The 20,455-nt window shown below is 54.6% G+C and overlaps 1 protein-coding gene across 4 annotated transcripts in view; it reads right to left on the reverse strand.

Annotated features, from left to right (window-relative positions):
- Positions 1-16,519, reverse strand: part of ST8SIA5 (ST8 alpha-N-acetyl-neuraminide alpha-2,8-sialyltransferase 5) — a 43,857-nt gene extending 27,338 nt beyond the window's left edge. The window contains exons 1-2 of one of the 4 annotated variants that reach the window (XM_045849810.1): positions 15,368-16,519; positions 5,375-5,482 (exon numbers count right to left, since the gene is read on the reverse strand). In XM_045849810.1, the coding sequence (XP_045705766.1) occupies positions 5,375-5,482; positions 15,368-15,498 (239 nt within the window). In that variant the 5' untranslated portion in view covers positions 15,499-16,519. The remainder of the gene's footprint in view (positions 1-5,374; positions 5,483-15,367) is intronic. The other 3 variants (XM_045849811.1, XM_045849812.1, XM_045849813.1) reach the window with 3 other exon arrangements.
- Between the last annotated feature and the right edge of the window lie 3,936 nt (positions 16,520-20,455).

The following is a 20,455-nucleotide window of genomic DNA, read 5'->3' on the forward strand; positions in this document are numbered from 1 at the left end:
CAGTGGCTGAGCAAAAGATGAGGGAACTGAGGCACAGAGAGGTTCCTGGAAGTGGTTATTTGCCCAGGAGACTCCATTCAGACCCAGCGAAGGGGCACCACACTCAGGGGCTCAGGGAGCTCACGGAACGGTGGCCTCTGAGCAGCCGCAGGGCGCCACCACCCCTGCCCTCGCCGGAGCCCCCGCTGGGTCTCAGCCCCGGAGGCGCACGTCTGGTGCTCGGCTGGAAACGGGGAAGCCGTGCCGTCTTCGTTTGGTTTTTCCAGCACCCAGCCCAGAGCACTCTGCCCAACCCGATCCTCCAAATTCTTCCCAGCTGGCTGGAGCCCAGGAGCTCTGACCCTTTATTTACGAGTTTATTTTTGTCCTTTTCTGCAGATGTGAAAATTGACCAGAAAGGCTTATGCTGAGCCAGCCTGCACCCACAAGGCGGGCATGCAGGCCCACGGCCGCCTGGCGCCCAGCACCTCTCATCACATCGGCAAGTCCTCTGTGGAAAGTTCTTTCCCTTGGGGTCATCCTGCCGCCGAGGGCTCCTCTTTGAAAGGCAGAATTCCCAGGAGCAGGGGGAAGGAGGCGTTTTTTAGGGATACTAATCAGGAAATACTAAGCACAGGGACCAGGGAAGGGGTGACACGGAAGACAAAAAGTGGGGAAGAGGAGAGGGGAGGTGAGAGACCCTACAGATCCTCTTGCCTGTGGCGCTAATGACAGTAGCCGTTATAGGAAGGGGACATGTGCATAACCACCTGCTGGAGTCAACACGGCCACTGCACTACAATCCAACGGCCAGGGGCCGAGGGCGGGGCCAGGCAGGGTGAGAGGACTTGGGGAGGAGCGCTGAGGGGACCCACCACAGCCCTGGGGGACATGTCCGCAGCCCAGAAGGAAGAGTCCCTCCGTCCAGCATGGCCCGTTAGTGCTGGGACCCCAAAGTCACCCTAGATGGGGTGTGTTCCAGCTCACCCACCTGCCACCTGGAAGGGGCAGGACAGTTTCCTCATCTGTAAATGGGGCCATCACAGTAGCCAAAGCAAAGGTTTGAGGACGAGGCACAAATGCAGCAGGAGGCCTGGCACACAGCCCCCAGCAGCGATGCCTGCGGAGGTCCGAGCCAAGCCCCACCCCTCCACGGAAGCGCCTCTGATTTCTGCACGGAGCTCTGGAGCGCTCGCCATCTGGCCCACACAATTTATTACCTAATTATACACTGTCTTGAAACAATTAGGGAACAATTCAATACAGCGTAATAAAGTGCTGAACTGAATTACACCAGGTTCCTTCCTGCTCTGAAGCACCACAGTTCCAAGCCCCAGACTGTGCAGTGCACGCCAGACACATGCATGGGCTCGCCCCAGAGAGCAGGGCTCTGGTCCAGGCCCCAGACACGCAGCCGGCGGCTTGCTCTGTTCTCCTGTGGCTGGTGCCACCCTCCCCCTCGGAAGCCCCCGCACCCCAACTGGAAGCGCAGCCGCATGGGGGGAGTGCTGTCCTGAGAGCAGGCAGCTTAGGTGGGCAGCAGCCTGGCCATCGCTGCCCCAGAACTCAGAGAGAAGTATCCCCTGAGTCACCTCTGCACACCACCTCCTGCCATCTTGTCCCAGACCAGGAGGACCAAGGCAGTGCAGAGTCTGGGAGAAGGGGCCAGCTGGGCCGGCCAGCCAGGCCGCCTGTGGGCTGTGTCTGAAGTTAGAGGGTCCACAAGATCCTACTTGCACAGGGGTCCAGCTCAGACCTCCAGGGCAGGAGGAGACTTCATGTGCACTGGCCGAAGAGTTCTCTGTGGGCTTAATGACAGAAATAGCCCTCTGTGCAGACACATCTCCCAGAACACAGAGTTAAAAGGGCTATCAGGGAAGGCTTCAGGGAGGTGGTGGGGAGGGAGTAGGTAATGGCGGGAGGACAAGGGCTTGGATGTGGAGCAGGGTGCAGCTGGCAGAAGCTGAGTGAAGCCCTTCATGCTGTGGCTGCAAGCCAGGCCGAGATCAGAGCCTGGGGGCTCCCGCCTTAGCTGCCCTCACCCCGTGACCAGGGACCCTTTCCCTGGGATGTCCTGGGGCAGTGGGTACAACACTGCCCACCCTGCGGGACCAAGGCCACGAAGGGCACTGCTGTCCTTGACCACTGAGTGATGGATCACTGGGCAGGCAACTGGCCAAGCCAGAAGGGTCAAGGCATTCAGCTGCCAGGGAGGACGATGCTCTCCCTCCCTGCTCCTCGCCCTCCCCACCTACCTTTCCCAGAACCGTGAAGCTCTGTGTGGAGTGCAGGGGAGGCTTTCTTAGTCAGTTATTGCAGACGTACATAATCTGCTTTCATGCCTTCCCTCTCCTCCTGCGACAGCCCCTCCCCCACCCCAGTCCCCCTTTTCCCACCCTGCCACGCAGGACTCTCAGACCACCCTACTACCTGCTCTTCTCAGGAGAAAATCCTCTGATCATCCCAAACTGTGAGTGGGCTTATGATTCCAAAGTGTATTCTCTTTCTGGGGATTAATTTTCAAAGACAGAGGACAAGGTTTAATCCGAAGGAATAAATCTCTAAGGGAGAATTCAGGGAGTGTGACATTGAAGTTTGCTTTCTTACCAATAGCTTTTATTATGTTCCTGCCTAATTCCTTCTTTTATTCAAGTAACATTTATTGAGCACCTACTCCACGCAGGTGCCATACTGGGGGCTGAGAACTCGAAGACGGAGAGGCACAGTCACTGTCTAGTCGGGGAAACGGAAACATTAACACATAATTCGAACATGAGAAGAACCGTGAAAGAACTTCCTGCTGCTTCAAAGCGCCCACTTACATCGAAGCATTTGCTGCTGGAAAATTATTCCTATCTGCTCATTAAAGCAGCTCCCCTAAGACGCTTATTGGACACCACTTTTACACCAGGCTTGAAATGAATAAAGCTCTATGTCCATGTATGTTTTATAACTCACTCACTTTCCATTCTGGCCTGGTCTCCCTTTGGCTCGGCCCAGTGAGGACAGCTGGCCACAGCCTTCAGCAGCCCTGTCTGGCCTGCATGTTCTTTGTGGTCCTGCTGGGCATGCTCCAGACGGATCGTTTGGGCCTGCTCCCTCTACTTGTGGCTCCTGGTTGAGTATACGACTCACGAGTCATTTGCTTTTCTGCCCCTCTTTGCCCTCTGGTTATATACATGGTACCCCTGATTTCCCTTCCAACTCTGTTAATAACGAGTGATAACAGGCTGCACCACACTTCAACACACCACACAACTATATGTAGCAAAGCATGGCACGCGCTGAATTATTCAGCAGGTGAACGATACCCCCACCCACAGGCAGGGGAGGTATGTGGGGGGATGACGTTCTTCACTCTGAGGAGCACTTCCCATGCCCCCCAGCTGCGTCCCAACCACGCAGCCCCCTGAGCCCTGCAAATCTGCTGCAGGAGCGGACCTGCCCATTTTGAAGAAGGCAGAAGCTGCTCCTACTTTGAGGTAAAAAAAAAAATCCCGCACATACAGGTCAGTTATAATTACTCTCATCATTGTTTCCCACATGTTATGGTTTCTCAGCCAAAAATGGGGATCTGAAATTGGAAAAACTTGGGACATGGGGTCATCACATCTCTTAGGAAGTCCTTGGTCAAATGGTGGCCCTCCAGAAGGAAATCAGCTCAGCTGGTGACAACGTTGAATAAAGGGGCCCTTAATTCCAAAAGCAGACTGACACTGCCAGCGGTCTCTGACCCTGAGGGACCCCAGCTGACGAGGAGGGGAGGCTGACCCAGCCACGGAGACAGGAGGAGACAGTAAGGGGAGGGCGTGAGGCCGGCTGTGGAAAGACAGGAAGTGGAGGAGGGACGCAGGAAACAGGGACGGAGAAAGACAAGTGGACCAAGAGAGGGTGGCAGAAAGAAAGGGAGAGAACAGGTGGGGCGAGAGAGGCGGAGAAATTACAGACAGCGTGCAGAGAGCGGGAGGACAGAGAAACGCTGCTGGCCGAGGCCGGGAGAGTTAGAAGGGGTCCTTGGGCCGTGCTCTCACCACCACCCAGGGACACCTGCCAGAAGGGCCCCCGGGAGCCTTCCCGTCTTACTCAGCTGATTAACATTTTCTAGCCAAAACCTCCCCATGAGCTCTTCACTGAGCCCTTCCCGGGGAGGCCGAGGCTGGCTCACTTGTCTAGACTGCCCCCGTCTGGGTGGGTGGGTCGCACACAGAAGGGCCGACATTGAAGGCTCAACATCTGGAAGGGAGAACTCTGGACCCCTCACTCTCCCCAGGTGACACCCAGAGGCCAGGAGGGTGGCCAGGGCCTCCAGCACACCCTTGTGGAAGGGACTGAGCTCTTAAAAGGCCAGGATAAGGCCCTGGTGCCAGTTCACGGCCTGTAGCCGCCTGAACAGCCTAAGGCTTGTGTGTGGACAACCCTCCCCCCCCCCGCCACTGATTTTTGACATTGGAGCCGTATCTTTTCCAAAGCATTGGACACAATCATTAGTATTGAGGGTCCCTGAAAAACATACTATTTCTCTGCAAGTCCAGTTTAACGTTTTGGGGTCAATAATAACAGCAAAAACACTCAGGCCTCTTTCTCAGGGAAACAGATTGAAAGTTAGCTTGTACTTAGAAATGCAAAAATGAAGAAACAAAGCAATTTAACCAGCCCCCGGAAACCCTTTGCCGGTGGGTGCTGTCCACACCCAGCTCCAAGCACAGACAGCATCCTGCCTTGTCAGAAAAGGTCCCCACAATGCCCTCCCTGCAATGAGTGCGTTATGCCTGAGAATATTCCATTTTCAATCATTCAACGAATAATTACTGAACTCCCACTGCTGGGTATGCAGAGTGCCCTGGATCACTGGTTTTAGCTCCCACACATGACAGCAGATCGAGAAGAAATAACCACGGGATGGTGTGAATGCCAGATCTCAGAGCCCTCTGGATGGAAACGGGACTTCCCCAGCCAAGGTCAGCCCTGTCTTGGGAGGAAAGGAACTGCCGTCACAGTGGGATTTCAGAGGGGAGGGAGCCCACGCTGACACCCACCCCTGATGCCACTCCCACGCACACCTATCCACACAAGCAGGTTGGTGTCCAAAATCCTTACAGCATGTACAAAGCTGATGCTCCAACTTCAAATGGAGGCTTGAGGCCCAGGCTCCCCCCCAGCCCACCTCCCAACAGAGGGGCAGGCCAGTGAGTCCCTACTCAGTTGTGGCTGGTCCTAGCCCTCACCCCACCTGCCGAAGGAGACAAGGCAGGATCCCAAATGCAATGAGCTTTGAGCCACTGTGCCCAGCAGGCTTCTCCCCAGAGGACAGCTCTGGGGCGGGGCCACGGGGCGGGGGCTCAGGGTCACCCCAGGGCAGGCTTCCCCCTCCCTGGTTATTCACCCGGGTCTGTACCTGGAGCTGGAGTCACTGCCGCTGGGTGACTCTGGGACGTCCGTGACATTTAAGAGTCCCGTCCAATTGGCCAGCTGGTCGCCACTCTGCCAACCAAACTGGAGGCCTCTGGCAAGAGAACGAGGCAGTCGGTACTCGCGCTCATGTGCTGGGTTAAGCCTGTCTGTCTACCAGAGAGCCACACACTGTCCTGTGCCAAGTGACACATGGCCTTGATCACGCACTCAGCGGAGCCCGGGGTGAAGTCCAACCATGAGGATGATGATGATAAACCTTCACGGCGTTCTCTGCTCGTCTCTGTCCACCCCCTCATCGCCCCTTTCTCGGCACAGCCAAGGCTGCACAGTGTTCACACAGGGAAACCGAGGCTTAGCCGGGCCAAGGCCACAGTGCCCGCCTACCTCCCAGGTGGCGTGTCCCCCCCAGCCCCCCTGTTCCCGCCTCTAGAGACTTACACCAGAAGAGTCCTCGAGGGATGGCCAGCACTGTCCTCAGAGGCCAGACACTCCACAAAGCTCTTAATGAAATCTGGTTTGGGGTCACAGAAGGACACTCCTCCGGTGTAAGGCCATGGGCTCAAACCACGCGGTCATCTCTGCTCCCTCCCCAGACTTCGCTGAAGTGACAGCAAAGGAATAAGTGAGGGCAGGAGCTCGGAGACAGGGGTGGAAGGGCGCTTGCGACCACACGGGGGAAGAGGGAAAGCCGGTGGGTCTTCACCTTCGACCAGAGGGAGTGGAATCCTGACTCCCCAGAAGCAAGTCTACTCACCTGCACCCCTCAGGAAGCTGGGGGTGGTCCCATGATGCCCGCCCCTTCCCTGAACAACTCCTCATCTCCGCTCTCCTTGGACCATTAAGACCGTAACACAGCCTGGCTAAAATCCAACCGTATATTAATACTTCATGCTGCCACAAACGCTCCACTTCCTCCAGGGAGCGAAGTCGGGCCTCTGGGGCTCAGAGGGGGACGAGGGGAGTGGAAGAGGGGAGGGTGTGTGTCCTCCCCGCCGGGTAGGTGCCCTGAGCGCCAGCCCCCTTCGGCCTCAGTGCGGTGGGGACAGACAGGCCCTACCACAAAATGCCACTCTGCTCGGTCTTCCAAGAGACGCTGGAAATCCCAGCTTTGGACACCCCAAATGTTAAATGCTGATCGTTCAAACTTAAAACACACTGCAGGCCTGCGACCCGCCCTGGCAGGGCCCCTGCTTATATCATCTTGTTTGACCCCGACCTCAGTCTGAAGAGGGAGACAGAGTGGGCCTCACCCATCACAGCTGAGGAAACTGAGGCAGACAGTGGGAAGTGACGTCTCAGCACACTCCAGGCCTGACTCCCAGTTCAGCTCTCTGGCCACCGAAGGTCAGGCTCCTCTCCCAGGGGTCAGCTGCACACAGCGTGCCTTGGGGTCTTCCAGCCTGGGGGCTGGGCTGGGGGCTGGGCCAGCGGCCCTTAGCCTTCTGCCTCCGGCACAACAGACGTGCTGGCCGTCTTCAAGGACGCCCACAGAGGAAGCCCAGGTGCGTGCCTTCACCGGAGCGCGGCCTGTGACCACCCCTTTCCTGCCACTCCACAGAGCACATACTAGAAATGCATAATAGACACAGAAATGAGCTACTATTATTACCAGGATAGCCTTGAATTGGCTGTATTTGAAACAATAATGAAAGAAGAAAAGCATTCACAAGACATCAGTACTTAACTTTCCTGGGAGGATAATCTATTGCATTATTCCTGTGGACTTTCCCTCTCCCATTCCAAGAAGGGAGCTTGGCTGTGTTCCCTTCTCATTTTAGGGCCCTGTGGGGTGTGGGGACGGACAGAAATGGCGCCAGGCCGCCCCACGGGGAAGCGGGAGGACCTTCGTGCCCGGGGAGGGCGGGGTGCAGGTGGTGGGGCCACGGCTGGGCAGAAAGCTCCTCGGCCCAGGAAGCCCCCTCTGCTCTGGTGGCTTGGGGCTCTTCCCCTAGTCCTGCCTGTAAATGGACAGCGAGATCCCAAAAGATCGCCGCTCAGGGGCCTCAGGGGGCTGGACCCAGGGCTCCGGAGGCCTCCGGGGCACACAAGGCAGGTCGGCTGAGCTTGGGGCAGCCTGGGAAGTCCCTGCAGTCTTTGTTGCTCAGAAGCCTCCCTGACCTTCACATGACCCTGAGGGAGGGAGGACAGAGGGAAGGTCTTTCCATAACGACAGCCTAATTTTCCCACGGGCTGGTGGGTGAGGTTTAGTCTTTCTCTTAATCAAAAGAAAAAGAGGCAATGAGCCATTTCTTTCACATTAAGCTTGTGAAATAAAATGTATAAACACCCTCGTATTATTAATCAGCAAATCATTATTAATCAGCAAATCATTATACCTTACAGCTGACTGGGGATAACTTTCCTTTATCCATTTATGCTATTTTCATTTTACATATGTGTATATATAAAATATTTGTTTGTGTCGCACGATTCTGTAGTTGTCACACAGCCAGGTCAGGCGGGTGCTGGGGTGCAACAGTGAACACCATAAGAAAGCCCTGTCCCCTGGCAACTTCTGGCGGAGGGAGACAGATGCATCGGCAATAAGGCGATAGGCCACACAATATGTAACGGGTCAGACGGTGGAAGAGGCTGCGGAAAAACGCAAAGGGAGGCAAGGGGGCAGGCGTTCGGGGTGGGTGAGGGGTGCTGTTCCATGTGGGTGCTCTTCTTCCTGAGAAGGTGGCGTTGCGGCAGGACTCGAAGTGGCCGGGGAAGACGGGAGCAGGTGGATCCTGGGAGGAAGCCCCGGAAGCGGACCAGCGCCTGCAGCCACCCCGGGGTGCGAGTGTGTGGCCCACTCTGTGGCTGGCAAGGTGGTCCGTGCAGCTGGGGCTCAGCGAGGTAGGGGCAGGCGGCAGATGATGTGGCATCAGTTCGAAGAAGCAGTGCCACCCTTGTGGTCCCTCAAAGCCATCTAGGAGGGAGGCAGGCCCTGTGGTCTGAGGAGCAGGGGACCCAGCCAGGGCACCTGGTGTCTGCGAGTGCTAGGCCCGGCTTGCTCTCCCCTCCCCCACAGCCCTCCACCCTCCCAGGTCAACAGATGGAGCTGGGCGGGTGGTCTCTCTCCTGAGAGACCTCTAGGAGAAGGTGCTGGGACCTTCCCACTCAGATCGACGCGGAAACGCCTGCCAGCTGGGAAGCCTTTCCAGAGGGATGAACAGGCATAATGACCAGCTTCCTGGTCCCCCTCGCCTGTCCTGGCTCCTGACTCACTCGCTAGTGACTCACATATCTCCCCGGGAAGCACTCAATGCTAACACTCCCCCAGGAGAACCTGGGGGGAGGGTGAGTTCATCCCAGAGTCACCTGCGGGGCCCCTCATCTGGAGAAACAGAAAGGAGGCTGCCGGTGAGAGCGTCCTGAGGGAGGAGGGCAGTGGGGGCGTTCCTCAGGCTGGCCCCCCATGCTCTCCACCCCCAGAGAGGAAGGACTGGCAGGGCAGCGGCAGGCACTGGGGTGGGCTGGCCTCCTGGAGAGTCCCCAGGCCTGGGGCCCAGGGAGCCGCTAAGCAGACAGAATCCACGGGGTTCTGAGGCCGTCCACGTCCACGGTTCTGCAGAGGCCTCTGGCTGAGAAGTGCCTGGGGCAGGGCCCAGGGGGAGTCCCATGCCGGCAGTGTGCCGGCAGGGGCAGGGGCACACGGAACACTCGGCCACAGGAGGGGTCCAGACAGAGACCCAACAAGCTCCAGGCACAGCTGTGGGACCACCTCGCCACCCCCAGCCTCTGCACCAGCGAGGAGCCTGCCCTCCGGCCACCAGGCCAACCTCCAAACAGTCCTGCCCCCAGGCCCACGTTCCAGACCTCCCCTGCCTGCCCAAGCTCCCCTGGGGGCCAGAGCCACCCAAGAGGGTACCCCAGGCTGCCCAGTGGTGAGGGGCCCCTTCCAGCTCCTCTTTGGTCAGTATTTGGTCAACGGGGAAGAGCACACGCCAGCCTCCCAGCTCTGCTCTGACGCTCAGGCCCCACGCTGTGACGTCGCCTGCCTACTGAGCGCCCTGATCACTGTCTCCTCCGGAACCTACAAGGTTGAGTCTATGCCACACAATTATGAACGTATTTTACACTCTCTTACACATTTTTCCTGTTTGTCTCTTTTGCTGCTCTGGAAGTTCCTTGAGGACTAACATATTTCTCTGCAAAATCATACCGAATAATTCTTTAGTAACATCCCCTCCCTCCCGACACAAAGCTGAACGGGTGTTTAAGGGGTGTTCCATGAGGGCGAGAGAGAAAGTTTGGGGCTCCCTTTGCAAGCCTCCGCTCAGTCAACAATTAACGTCAGGCACCGTGCTAGGTCCTGGGAATTTGGAGACGAATCAAGCATCTCGTACAAGAGTCTTACCAGCTCCGGGACCTCACACAAGGCACTCACCCTCTCTGATGACCTGTTGAATGAGGGTGAGTGCATCTGTGTAACAGCACTATTGTGAAGATTACATAAAATAATCCTCATTCAGAATTGTCTACTTAGATCAGAGCCTGGTCCGTGAGCCCTTAGTGAGTGTTAATAATTAGTTAATAGTATTACATGATGAATCCATCACTTGTGTGAGTGTGTGTGTGTGTGCGCGTGCGTGGTGGCGATGGGGGGTCCCTACACACAGGGTTAGGAGCTACATTAGAGAATTACTGGGTGAAAGAGTATCAGGTGGGAAGTGAAGGGGCCTGAGTAAGTCACAGAGAAGAAGCCAGATCCTCTGAGAGGCAAACGTTTCCAGAAAGTACAAACATCAAAAAGAAAAAAGACTAGAGAGAGACGGGCAAGGGAGCGGGGTGAGAGGGTAGCGCCGTGTCCCTGGGGGGCATCTGGGGAAGGGACAGGAAGCTGCCGCCCACCGCCCAGTGCAGGCCGGGCACACAGCAGGCCAGGGCCAGGGCCAAGGCGAGAGCGAGGCAAGCAAGGCGCCCAGGGCACACAATGGAGGGAGGCCTGATGCTGAGACTCGTGTAAGAACAGGGTCAACACCTGAGAGGGAGCCTCCTTCACCTCCACCCCTGGGTGCCTTGCCTGCCTCACCCGAGCCCCAGACCTGTGGCAGGCACTCAGGAGAACTCGCTCCGATCAGCGGAATTGTAGCTGTTGGCCAGCTTAGGACAGAGTCCAGACGGTGGTCAGCTCCGCTCTTTCCTCCTCTCTGGAACACTCTGCACCTCCCCCTCGTCCCCACTAGGCACCCTCTCCCTGCAGAGCCACCCCTCGCTTCAACCCCCTGTCCCATGGTCCCCATTTCCTGGGGCCTCACAGTCCCTGGGTGGGGGGACAGTTGGCTCAGCAATGACAGCATGTGGAATATACACTTTGGATACCGCGCAAAGTCAGGCAGTACTTTTCCTTGACCCAGTTTCTTATCCTCAAGTCTCAGGCCTGCACCAGCCACATGCAGGCAGCTCAGATCGACACCCTCGAGGCGCAGGAGAGAGGCAGGCAGGGCGAAGGCAGAGGGTAGGAGAGAGTCCTCTCTGCCCGAGGCAGCACAAAGCAGGCCCGGCCTCAGCTGCTGGACCCTGTGCAGTCCCGCGGAGAGCAACAGGACGGCGCTGGGAGAATCTGCCGAGTCCAGACAGCGCAGGCACGATGAAGTCAGAGCCGGGGAAGAACACCGTGGGCTGGGACCCGAAGGACAAGGGGTGTTGGCCTGGCAGGGAGGCAGCTGGGAAGGCACGGTAGTGGGGCACCAGCGGGAAAAGGCACAGAGTCGGGACACACGTGATGTGGATAAGGGACCCCCGGCCGACAGGAGCTACTCTCTCCTTTAAGAGTGGGACTCCAGTGCCTCGGCCGGGCGGCTCAGTTGGTTGGCGTGTCCTCCCAGACACAAACGGTTGCCCATCGTCGATGTGGGGTTTCTCTCTCACATCGATGTTTCTCTCCCTCTCTCTCCCTTTCTCTCTCTCTTTTCCCCCTTGTCTCTTCCCCCTTCCCCTTTCCCCCCTTACTCTCTCTCTCAAATCAACAAAGAAAAAATATCCTTGGGCGAGAATTTTAAAAAACAATAAATAAAAATATTTTTTGAAAAAGAGTGGGGCTGAAGGCACAGGCTAATCAATGGGAGAGGGTGAGACCTGTTTGGGGAGGGGGAGGAGACGGAGACATTCAAAGACTTCCATTTCCGGCAAGGGAGAACACCCTCTGTGACCGGCGCCCTTTCAGAACACGCCCCTTTAGGGATGAAGGATTTCTTCCTCACCTGCTGGGGGTGCCCTCACCTGCTGGGGGTGCCGGAAGCTGGCAGCCCCGGCTGGCTCTTGGCCCCTCTGGGAGCTGTCTCCTGCGAGGAGAGTCAACTCGACCAAGATGACTTCCTCTTCCAAGGCGACCCACACCTAATGACCGAGCACTCCACACAGAGGCAGGAAGGCCAGCCTCCTCGCCGCTGGGCAACTCTCTAGGGCTCCCTGCGGGGGTGGCCAGGGCATTTACTTTGTTTTAATCCTCACCCATGATTTTAGAGAGAGAGAGGAAGCAGGAGAGAGAGGTTGAAACATTGACTGGTTGCCACTTCCCATATGCACCCAGACCGGGGATCGAACCCACGACCTAGTATGGGCCCTGACTGGGGATCAAACCCGCAACCTTTCGGTGGCAGGATGACGCTCCAACCAACTGAACCACCTGGCCAGAGCCGACTAGGGCCTTCTCTGGGACTGCACCACAGCTGTTCTTCCCTCGGCTCGGTCTCCTGTCTTCACGCGTGGATCCCAAGAACACACCTTACTCAACATGCCGCACTCTAATCTCTGGCTGACAGTCTGCTTTCCAGGGAACCACTCTGCAACATCTCCCACTAAAAAACACTAAAATAATGATTAAAATGTGTAAAAATGCCTCTTTAAATGGATGAATAATCTGGCAAGGGAAGAAATAGTAGATGAGTTTTAAAGCCGGTAGCTGCCTCAGGGGCATCTGCCAATCCCAGTAATTCATGTGTCCCCTGTAATGGCCATTATATTACTGTAACAAGCAAGTATTAACCAAATGGAAGCTGTCTCGCTATATTAGACAAAATGCACGTTAAGGCTCAAAGTATTACTAGAAATAAAAAAAGTCACTACATTACAATAAAAGATTCAGTTCATTAGGAAGACAATATAGCTAAATTAGTATGTTTCTAATAATATCACTCCAATAGGCATAAAGTAAAAGTTGATAAGGAGAAACTGATAAATCACCTATCACGGAGGAAGAGTTCATCACACATCTTAGAAATTGATAGATCAAGTAGAACAAAAAAATATCAGTAAGAATACAAAAGACTGAAAAGTACAAAACCACTTGATTGAACAGACATATAAGAATACTGCACTTAATAATGAGAGATTCACATTTTTTCAAGCGCACACAGAGTACTTGACAAATCGACCACATACTAGACCACAAAGCAAATCTCAACAAATTTCAAGGAATCAGCATCATAAATACCATGTGTTCCCACAAGAATGCATTTGAGTTCAAAATTTTAAAGATAAGTTAAAAACGAGTATTTGGAAATTTTAGAACATTTCTAAGTTTGTGGGTGAAAAAACGATAATAGAAAACATAAAATATTTGGAATTCAAAATGATGAAAGTACCTCTGGTAGTTATTATGTGTATGACCTTGAACAATTACTTAACCTCACTGTGCCTAGTTTCCTCATCTATAAAATGAAAACAGTAATAGCATCTATTGCTAGACTTCGGTATGGTGATACACAAAGCACTTGAACCAGACCTGGCACATGTAATGCAAGACAGTTTTGAGTTATCATCATCATCATCATCATCATCATCCCAAAACTTAAGGGATATAACTAGACAAGTACTTAGAGGAAACTGTATAACCTTAAAAGTTTACATTAGAAAATAATAAAGACTAGAAATTAAGGAGATAAACATCCAACTTAAGAAGTTAGAAGAAGAACCCGGTTCAGGGGCAGGGCAGCTCCACGAAGAACTAACCAATGGTTAGCCCCAGTGCTGTAGTGTGGGCCCGGTCAGACCTGGGAGAGGAGAGAGGAGGCGGTGCCAACCTCTGCACCTTCACTGCTGCCTGCTTTAGTTGTGGCTGTGCCCTTCCCCTCTACCTACCCAAAGCTTATCCTCCTTCAAGGACCCACTCAGCTTCCACCTCCTCCAGGAAGACTTCCCTAACTACTTCAGCCCAGTGGTACCTCCCTCCCCAAATATTTTAATATTTACTTCACAACTATCTCATTTGTGGCCATTCTGCTTCCCTAAACAATTCAATCCCTCTGAACATCAGGACCACATCATTCGGGCACCTTTCCAGAATCAGGAACATACAAATTTTGCTTGCTTGATTAACCAAGTCCCTGGAGTAAGTAAGGCCTGGGCAAGGTGGCATCTGAGATTTAGGGTCCCAGGTCTCTGTGAGGGAGGATGGGGAGCAACTGGTATGCCTGCTGAACTCCAGGGAGCTAGCCCATCCACCCAGGACCCTGGGGGTGGGAGGGGGCTTGCAGAGGCTGAGCTGGCATCAGCTGCAGCCACTGATATTCTCCCACTTTTGACGAGGCAGCAGGGATCCCTGCAGTCCCTGCTGTTCTGGGTAGGTGCCAACAGGGGCAGGAACCCAGAGCCACCACGCTGAGGAACAAGTGCAGCAAGAGGGGGCTTCAGCAGGCCCTTTGGGGCCCAGCTATCCTTGCATAGGGATATGGGGGAGGGGCGCAGTAACCAAAAGAGGAGGCAGGCCCAATGGGCTCCAGCAAGCCAGGAGATTCTCTGAAAATGCCCTTTAAAGCCACCAGCACCATGCTCATCAGCTGCCTTCCACCAGGGAAGAACGCTGTAGGATAGTCCGGAGCAGGGGCTGTCTGGAAGCAAATGTTCAGGACGAAGGGCCTCATATTCCCCAGCCCTGGGACATGGAAGGGGGAGCCAGCCTACTGGCTTTCCTACTGAGAGTGCCGGACCCAGCAGCAAACCTCACTCTCCTGTCCCCACGAGCAGCCCAGATTTCGGGGCTTGGAGGGAGCACCAATGACCGACGTGGAACCCAAAGGATGAAAACAGAACAACTGTGTTATTATTTGGAAGTTTAGAGATGAGATGTTCATATAGCTAGAGAGGCATTTTGTTTTCTATCGGCCCGGGGGAGGGGCAGTGAGAATAACGAGACACTGGCAGCAAAGAAAAAACCTCCAGGAGAAAGGAGAGGTGGCCTCTTGGCAAAAGAGGTTCTGATAAAGGTGGATCCTATCCTACGGCCGCGCTCTTCCCAGGCCCTGAAACCAGGCGGGGTAACCCGAAGCGCTTCTCCTCAGCCAGCAGAGCGGGCAGAAGGGGCTGAGTCTGGGCCCGAGTTTCCGAGTGGGGTTGGAGCAGAGCCCAACAAAGGGAAGGTTAACTCCGGCTGCAGCTCTGACCTTCCGCGAAGGGATGAGAAAGGACCATCCGTTTCCGAAGATCAGGTTGTGAGTTTCACAGGTCCAGAGGTTTGTAAGTTCACGCTCCCTGTCGATACGCCTCGGCCTACCATCACCCCCACCTAACCCGACGTTCCTGGGGGAGGGAGGGATATGCTTTTTCTCCCAAGGGCCCCCACAAGTTCTGTGCTCACAAGGATCTGGTTTGAGCCTCCCACTCCCGGGAGCCCCACCTCCAACCCAATGACCACGGCAGTGCAGATTTGGGGGACACCAATCTGGCCCCTGTGGCCGTTCTGGACATTCAATGGATTCATCGTCAGCTTGGCCACTCAGCATTCCAAACCAACCCCCATTTTTCACAACACAACAAAGTTGTTGGGCTCCTCCGGCCAGCGCTGGGCAGGCGCTCCCTTCTCTCGCTGGGAGGAGAGATACGCTTCGGAGCACTTCCGTGACCTAAACCTAACGCGGTGGTGCTCGGGGCTAAGGGCAGACCCCACGCTCACTCACCCCGGGGACGCCCGGGTGGTCGCTGCAGACGCCACCTGGGGCTCGCCCACAAGCTCCGCTCACTCCCACCCGCACTTGGACTTTCTCACCTCTTAATGTAGTTCCTGCCATACAAGATCTGTTGCAGCAAAGTCACCAAGGCAAAGGCGCAGATGAAGATGAAGAGCAAAGTTCGGTTCCCCAACAAATCCCTGTTCGCAGAGGGGTCCGAGTAGCGCATTCTTGCAGCAGCTTGCGCGCGGCGGGGCGCGGCAGGCGCCAGGGGTCCCCGCAATCACGCGCGGGGCTCCGGGGCCCCGCGGGGCACACGGCCGACTAGGCGCCTCTTGGCGCGGTCAGAAGGATGGGGACTTCTTGGGGCAAAGTTTCCGGCTGGCGCGGCAGGCGTAGGGGGCATCCGAGCGTCGCCGGCGCCGGGGCCGCGAGCAGGGGAGGGCTGAATGCAGGGAGCTCGCCTGCGGCCCGGGCCTTCCTTCCGAATGCCTTCACCTCAGGCACCAGTGCCCGGCATCCGCCGATTTCCCCGCGGAGGGGCAACGCCAGGTGCCCCAAGCGCCGGGCGGCCCCTCCCGCGGAGGTGGCGGCCAATGGGGAGCGGGGCCTGAGCGCCGTCCGCGGGTGCGCCCAAAAGCGCCGCGCACCGCCCCCTTCGGTCGGGCTCCCGCTCGCGGTCGCCCCGCGCTGTGCCCTGCGCCCACGGGCCACGTCCGATCCCGGGCCCGCAGCGAAGGAGCACGAAGGTTGGCCTTCGGTTCTGCGGATGGGAGGTGGGGAACAAAACACCCGGACGGTCTGGCTAACGACTAGCGGGCGGTGGAGAGGGGGAGGGGTGGAGCGGAAAACGCCGGGTTTGAATTGTGGAATTTAAAAAGGGGGCAGGAAAGGGAAGCCGCGGCTGCAGAGCTGGACTTGCTGGAGGAGAACATTTGCATGCGGCGCGCTGGGCACTGAGTCACCGCCGTGGCCGCGTCCTCACGCTCTCCCGGAGATTTCTCCGGAGAATGCGGAGCAAGGTCAGCTGGGCAGCCCTTCAAGGACGGCGCGCTTGGCTCCTGCATGCTGATGGCCCCAGGCGCCTAACTCCTTCGAAGAGGAAAATCAGGGGCTCGCGGCCCCTGCCACAGGCCTCCTGTCCCTCCCTAACTGCAGCTCTCGGCTGTTCGTCAAAGACCTTGTTGTCACCGAGACACTGGGAGCTTGTCTCATCCCAGGAACCACCGTAAATCTTAGGTGAGGCAGCTGGCCGGCTTCGAGTACCACAGTCCCCAAAGCTTAAGTCACTAAGCCTACAAAGGGTTGTGCTTCAAGAGTGCACACCCGGGAAAATAAACATAGAAATACAATGCCGAGTCGTGCCTCTTCAGAAATCCTAACCTCTTAATGCGCTCCCCTTTCTTCCCACACCCCACCCTGCTTGCCAAGCGACAGCCCTGTCATCCTCACACCGCAGTCTCCAGGCGCCCGGGGAGTCACGTGCCCGCGGCGTTCGCCACAGAGCCCTAGCTGGATGATTCTAGGGCGCCCCTTCCCAGGGCTTTCCAGCCCCTGGGGAGGATCTAGAGTCAGGTCCGGGATTCAACTTGCCCGAAACTCCAACAGCGGCAAGAAAAAGAACTTCGGTGGGGAAGTGCCCAGACTCCAGTGCTCTGGCCTTGGCGATTAATAGTTTCCTTTTTGAACTGGAAAGACCAAAAACGCATGGTCAGATCTCATGATTATTAGTGTTCCACCCATAACTTACAATTTGTGTGAATTCACAAGGTGGACATGGACACTGTGCTACCTATGAAGAGTTTATGCATAAATAAATATTACCCGTGAGCTCACAGGTATGCTTTTTAACTGGTTAAGGAAATAACACATAAATATTTAGATGGCCCATTATTATAATAAACCTGATACTTGGTTTCTTACACATCAGAAAGTGCTTGCTGTTGCATATATAAATTAATTAGCACCTCCTCGCCTCTGGCCGACCTATTTTACAGAGGGAAGGATCACAGCTATAGTTGCCCAGACTAGCTCACCGACCAAGAAGTCTTTGGAATCAGAGAGGTGGCTGTTTCTCCCATGCCTGCAGGCAGGGCTGGCTTCCCCAGAGTGGGACCAGTGCGGACTCTCAACCCCCACTCTTGGCTTAGTGTTCCCCTCATGCCGTCTTCCAATTCATAGTAAGTTTTGAACAAGGAGGCCATGCACTTCACTTTGCACTGGGCCACACAAATCATGTGGCAGGTCCCACGCACAGGTCCAAGTTGACAGAGTTCCACTTTCTGACCTCGTTGGCCCTCCCCCACAGAGCTCATGAGGTGCCATCATCATCCCTCCAGGCAAGGTGCCATTTCTTCTTTTCTTTTCCTCCTTATTCTCCACCCTCATTAGGGATCCACTCTGATAGTTGTCTTGGGGGTGCATACTTCCTTTAAAAATTCATTTTAAAGTAATAAATCCCGATTATTCTAAAAATGCACATCTTGCTGAGTTTTCACAAGCTGAACACGCCCATGTAACCAGGACAAAGACCAAGAAACAAAAACATTATCAGCCCCTCAGACCACCCTCCTTTCCTCTTCGAGTTACCATGTACTCAAGAGTAACCACGCCCTGGCTGGTGTGTCTCAGTTGGTTGGAGAGTGTGCCCTCTAGACCAAAAGGTTGCAGGTTCAATGCCAAGGCAGAGCACATACCCAGGTTGCTGGCTGGATCCTGGTCGTGGCTGCCTGTGAGAAGGTAACCAACTGATGTCTCTCCCTCCATCTCTCTCTCTGTCCCCACCCCCACCCATGCTTCCTTTTCTCTCTCCAGAAGCAATGAAAAAATGTCCTCAGGTAAGAATAAAAAAATAAAAATAAAAAAAGAGTAACCACTCTTTGACTTCTAACACCAAAGGTCAGTGCTTCCTGTTCCTGTGTCTCATACAAAGGGAATTGGACATTACATGCACCTTCGTGTCTGACTTCTTTTGTTCACCGTCGACTGTGCGATTCATCCGCACGTTGTGCATGGTAGGTGGTGTTCTAAGACAGCCCCCAAGATTTCATCAGCCTCCCTAGTCCTTCTTGCAGTTAGTCAACTGAACATTAATCTAGGTGCTGCTGTAAAGGCGTTTTGCGGATGTAATTAAGGCTCAAATCAGTTTTTAGTGAGATTGTTCTCAATGGTTCTGATCACATGAGCCCTTAAAAGGGACTGGGCTCTTCCTGGAGGAAGAGATCTGAGGTATGAGAGGGATAGACACACAGGAAGTTCTCCACTGTTGACTCCAAAGACAGTGGGGTCCATGTGGCAAGAGATGCCGCCAGCCTCCAGGAGTGGAGATCGGCCACGGCTCATGGCCAGCAGGGAAATGAGAGCCGACCTCCAGCCACAGGAAGCCCCAGCGCTCTGCCACACACTGAACCTGGCAAGCTCAGGGGAGCCCTGCATGGCGGGCATTACAAACTCAGAGACCTGGAGTAACCACGTAGGATGGTCTGTACATAAAAACTCCTGACTGAAAGCACGTCATGGCCGGAGTCACGTCTTGGGCCGGTAACTTCTTCCTTCACAAAAGTCAGTGTGTGTTTAAAGTAAGCCTGTCTGTTGTCTTTTTGCATCTCAGGTAACATAGCTCGGGGGGTCAGAGTAATCTCCTCTTTTAGACCCTCAGGGTACACCTGCCGTGTGAGCACCAGACACAGAACCGCTCCTTGTTATCGTGTTCCCACAATACCATCTCTGTGTGCTGCGAATGTTGTGAATTCTCCTTTACCCACCAATGTAAAGTTAGCATTTGTCTCTCCATTTTACTCCATGTCCAGTCTCAGAGATTTCCTCACTTTGCTTTCTCCCACCTCCCTAATCTACTACCAGTGGATTTCATGTAGCAACCCCCCCGCCAAGTCTCCCCCTCTTGGATTCTGGTGTATAAAATAAGCTGTAAAACTGCCGTTCTCCAGAGTATTTTCTCAATCCATTGAGATTTTGCTTCCCAACCATTGTCAGTTCAGCTCAAATAACCTCATAACACTTCTGTATAGGTTTAGATGTTTCTTACTTTGATGGGATCCTAAGCTCCAGCCTCCTACACCTTCAGCCTGTGAGGCCGCCAGCAGAGAACCCAGCTACTTCGGGCCCAGACGTAGGACCTACTCACCTGCGAGCTGTTTTATATTTTCAGCCCTAAGTTTGTAGCTGGCGGTTGTTTGTTTCACCGAGATAGAACACTAGTAGCCCATGTGTTATATATAGTTCGTGGATAAAGTCAGAGTCCGTTCGATCTCACTGTTGTATGGTGTGCCACTGTCGGTCCACACATAACTCATCTATCCATTCCACTGTTGACGGCATTGGGCAGCTGCCACCATGAACCTTCTAGCGCGTGTCTTTTGGTGAATATATATGCACACATCTCTGCTGGGTATCGGTATTTAGAAGCGAAATTTCTGGGTCACAGGATGTGCATATGTTCCGCTTTAATGGCTACGTCAAACAGTTTTCCAAAGTATATTTTTTCAGACTTGCCCTGACCTAATAAGGAACTGGTCCCTCCCCCTTCACCAACACTATTATTAACAGGTTAATCTGGTAACAAAAAGCCAAGAGCTAAAATACTTGAGGGAAAGGAACAGTCTAAAACCCGAGCACATACTCCCTCCTCAGTGGCACAGGTCACCCGCCTGAAGGAGTGGTGAAAAGATGGATGCCGACACTCGCCACAGATAGGACTCGTGGCAGCATTCTGTGTGGGACGGACCTGGATCCCTCGCTACTCGGCAAAGGGTCAGCACTTCCAGTGCACCTGTGCTGACCCTGCTCTTCCAGCCCTGATGCTGTTTTAACCAGACTGCCTTCACAGCAGGTCAGAGAAGCATCTCTGACACACACGGCGAACACAAGCATCCGTGCTGGGCCAGGCACCAAAGATCTTGCAGCATGGAGGTCTGCGGTCACCGTGGGTGCTATTAATATGGATCTGGGTTCCATTTTAAGCTAAATGCATGTTCTGATTGTAGAATCATAGCAAACACTCAGAAAGCCTGGCAAACAAAAGCGTAAACACATGCAGAAGCAATCACATGCCAGAGTCAGCCGAACACCAGTTTTACATCCTGATTGCCGGGGATGGGGACAGCTGCGTCATTGTTTCAGACGCACACTCCCGCACAATTCAGCCAAGAACCAGTGTCAACACTGGC

This window comes from Phyllostomus hastatus, unplaced genomic scaffold, assembly GCF_019186645.2.
Source record: "Phyllostomus hastatus isolate PE091 unplaced genomic scaffold, TTU_PhHast_1.1 phas_contig_80, whole genome shotgun sequence".
Lineage (NCBI taxonomy): Eukaryota > Metazoa > Chordata > Mammalia > Chiroptera > Phyllostomidae > Phyllostomus > Phyllostomus hastatus.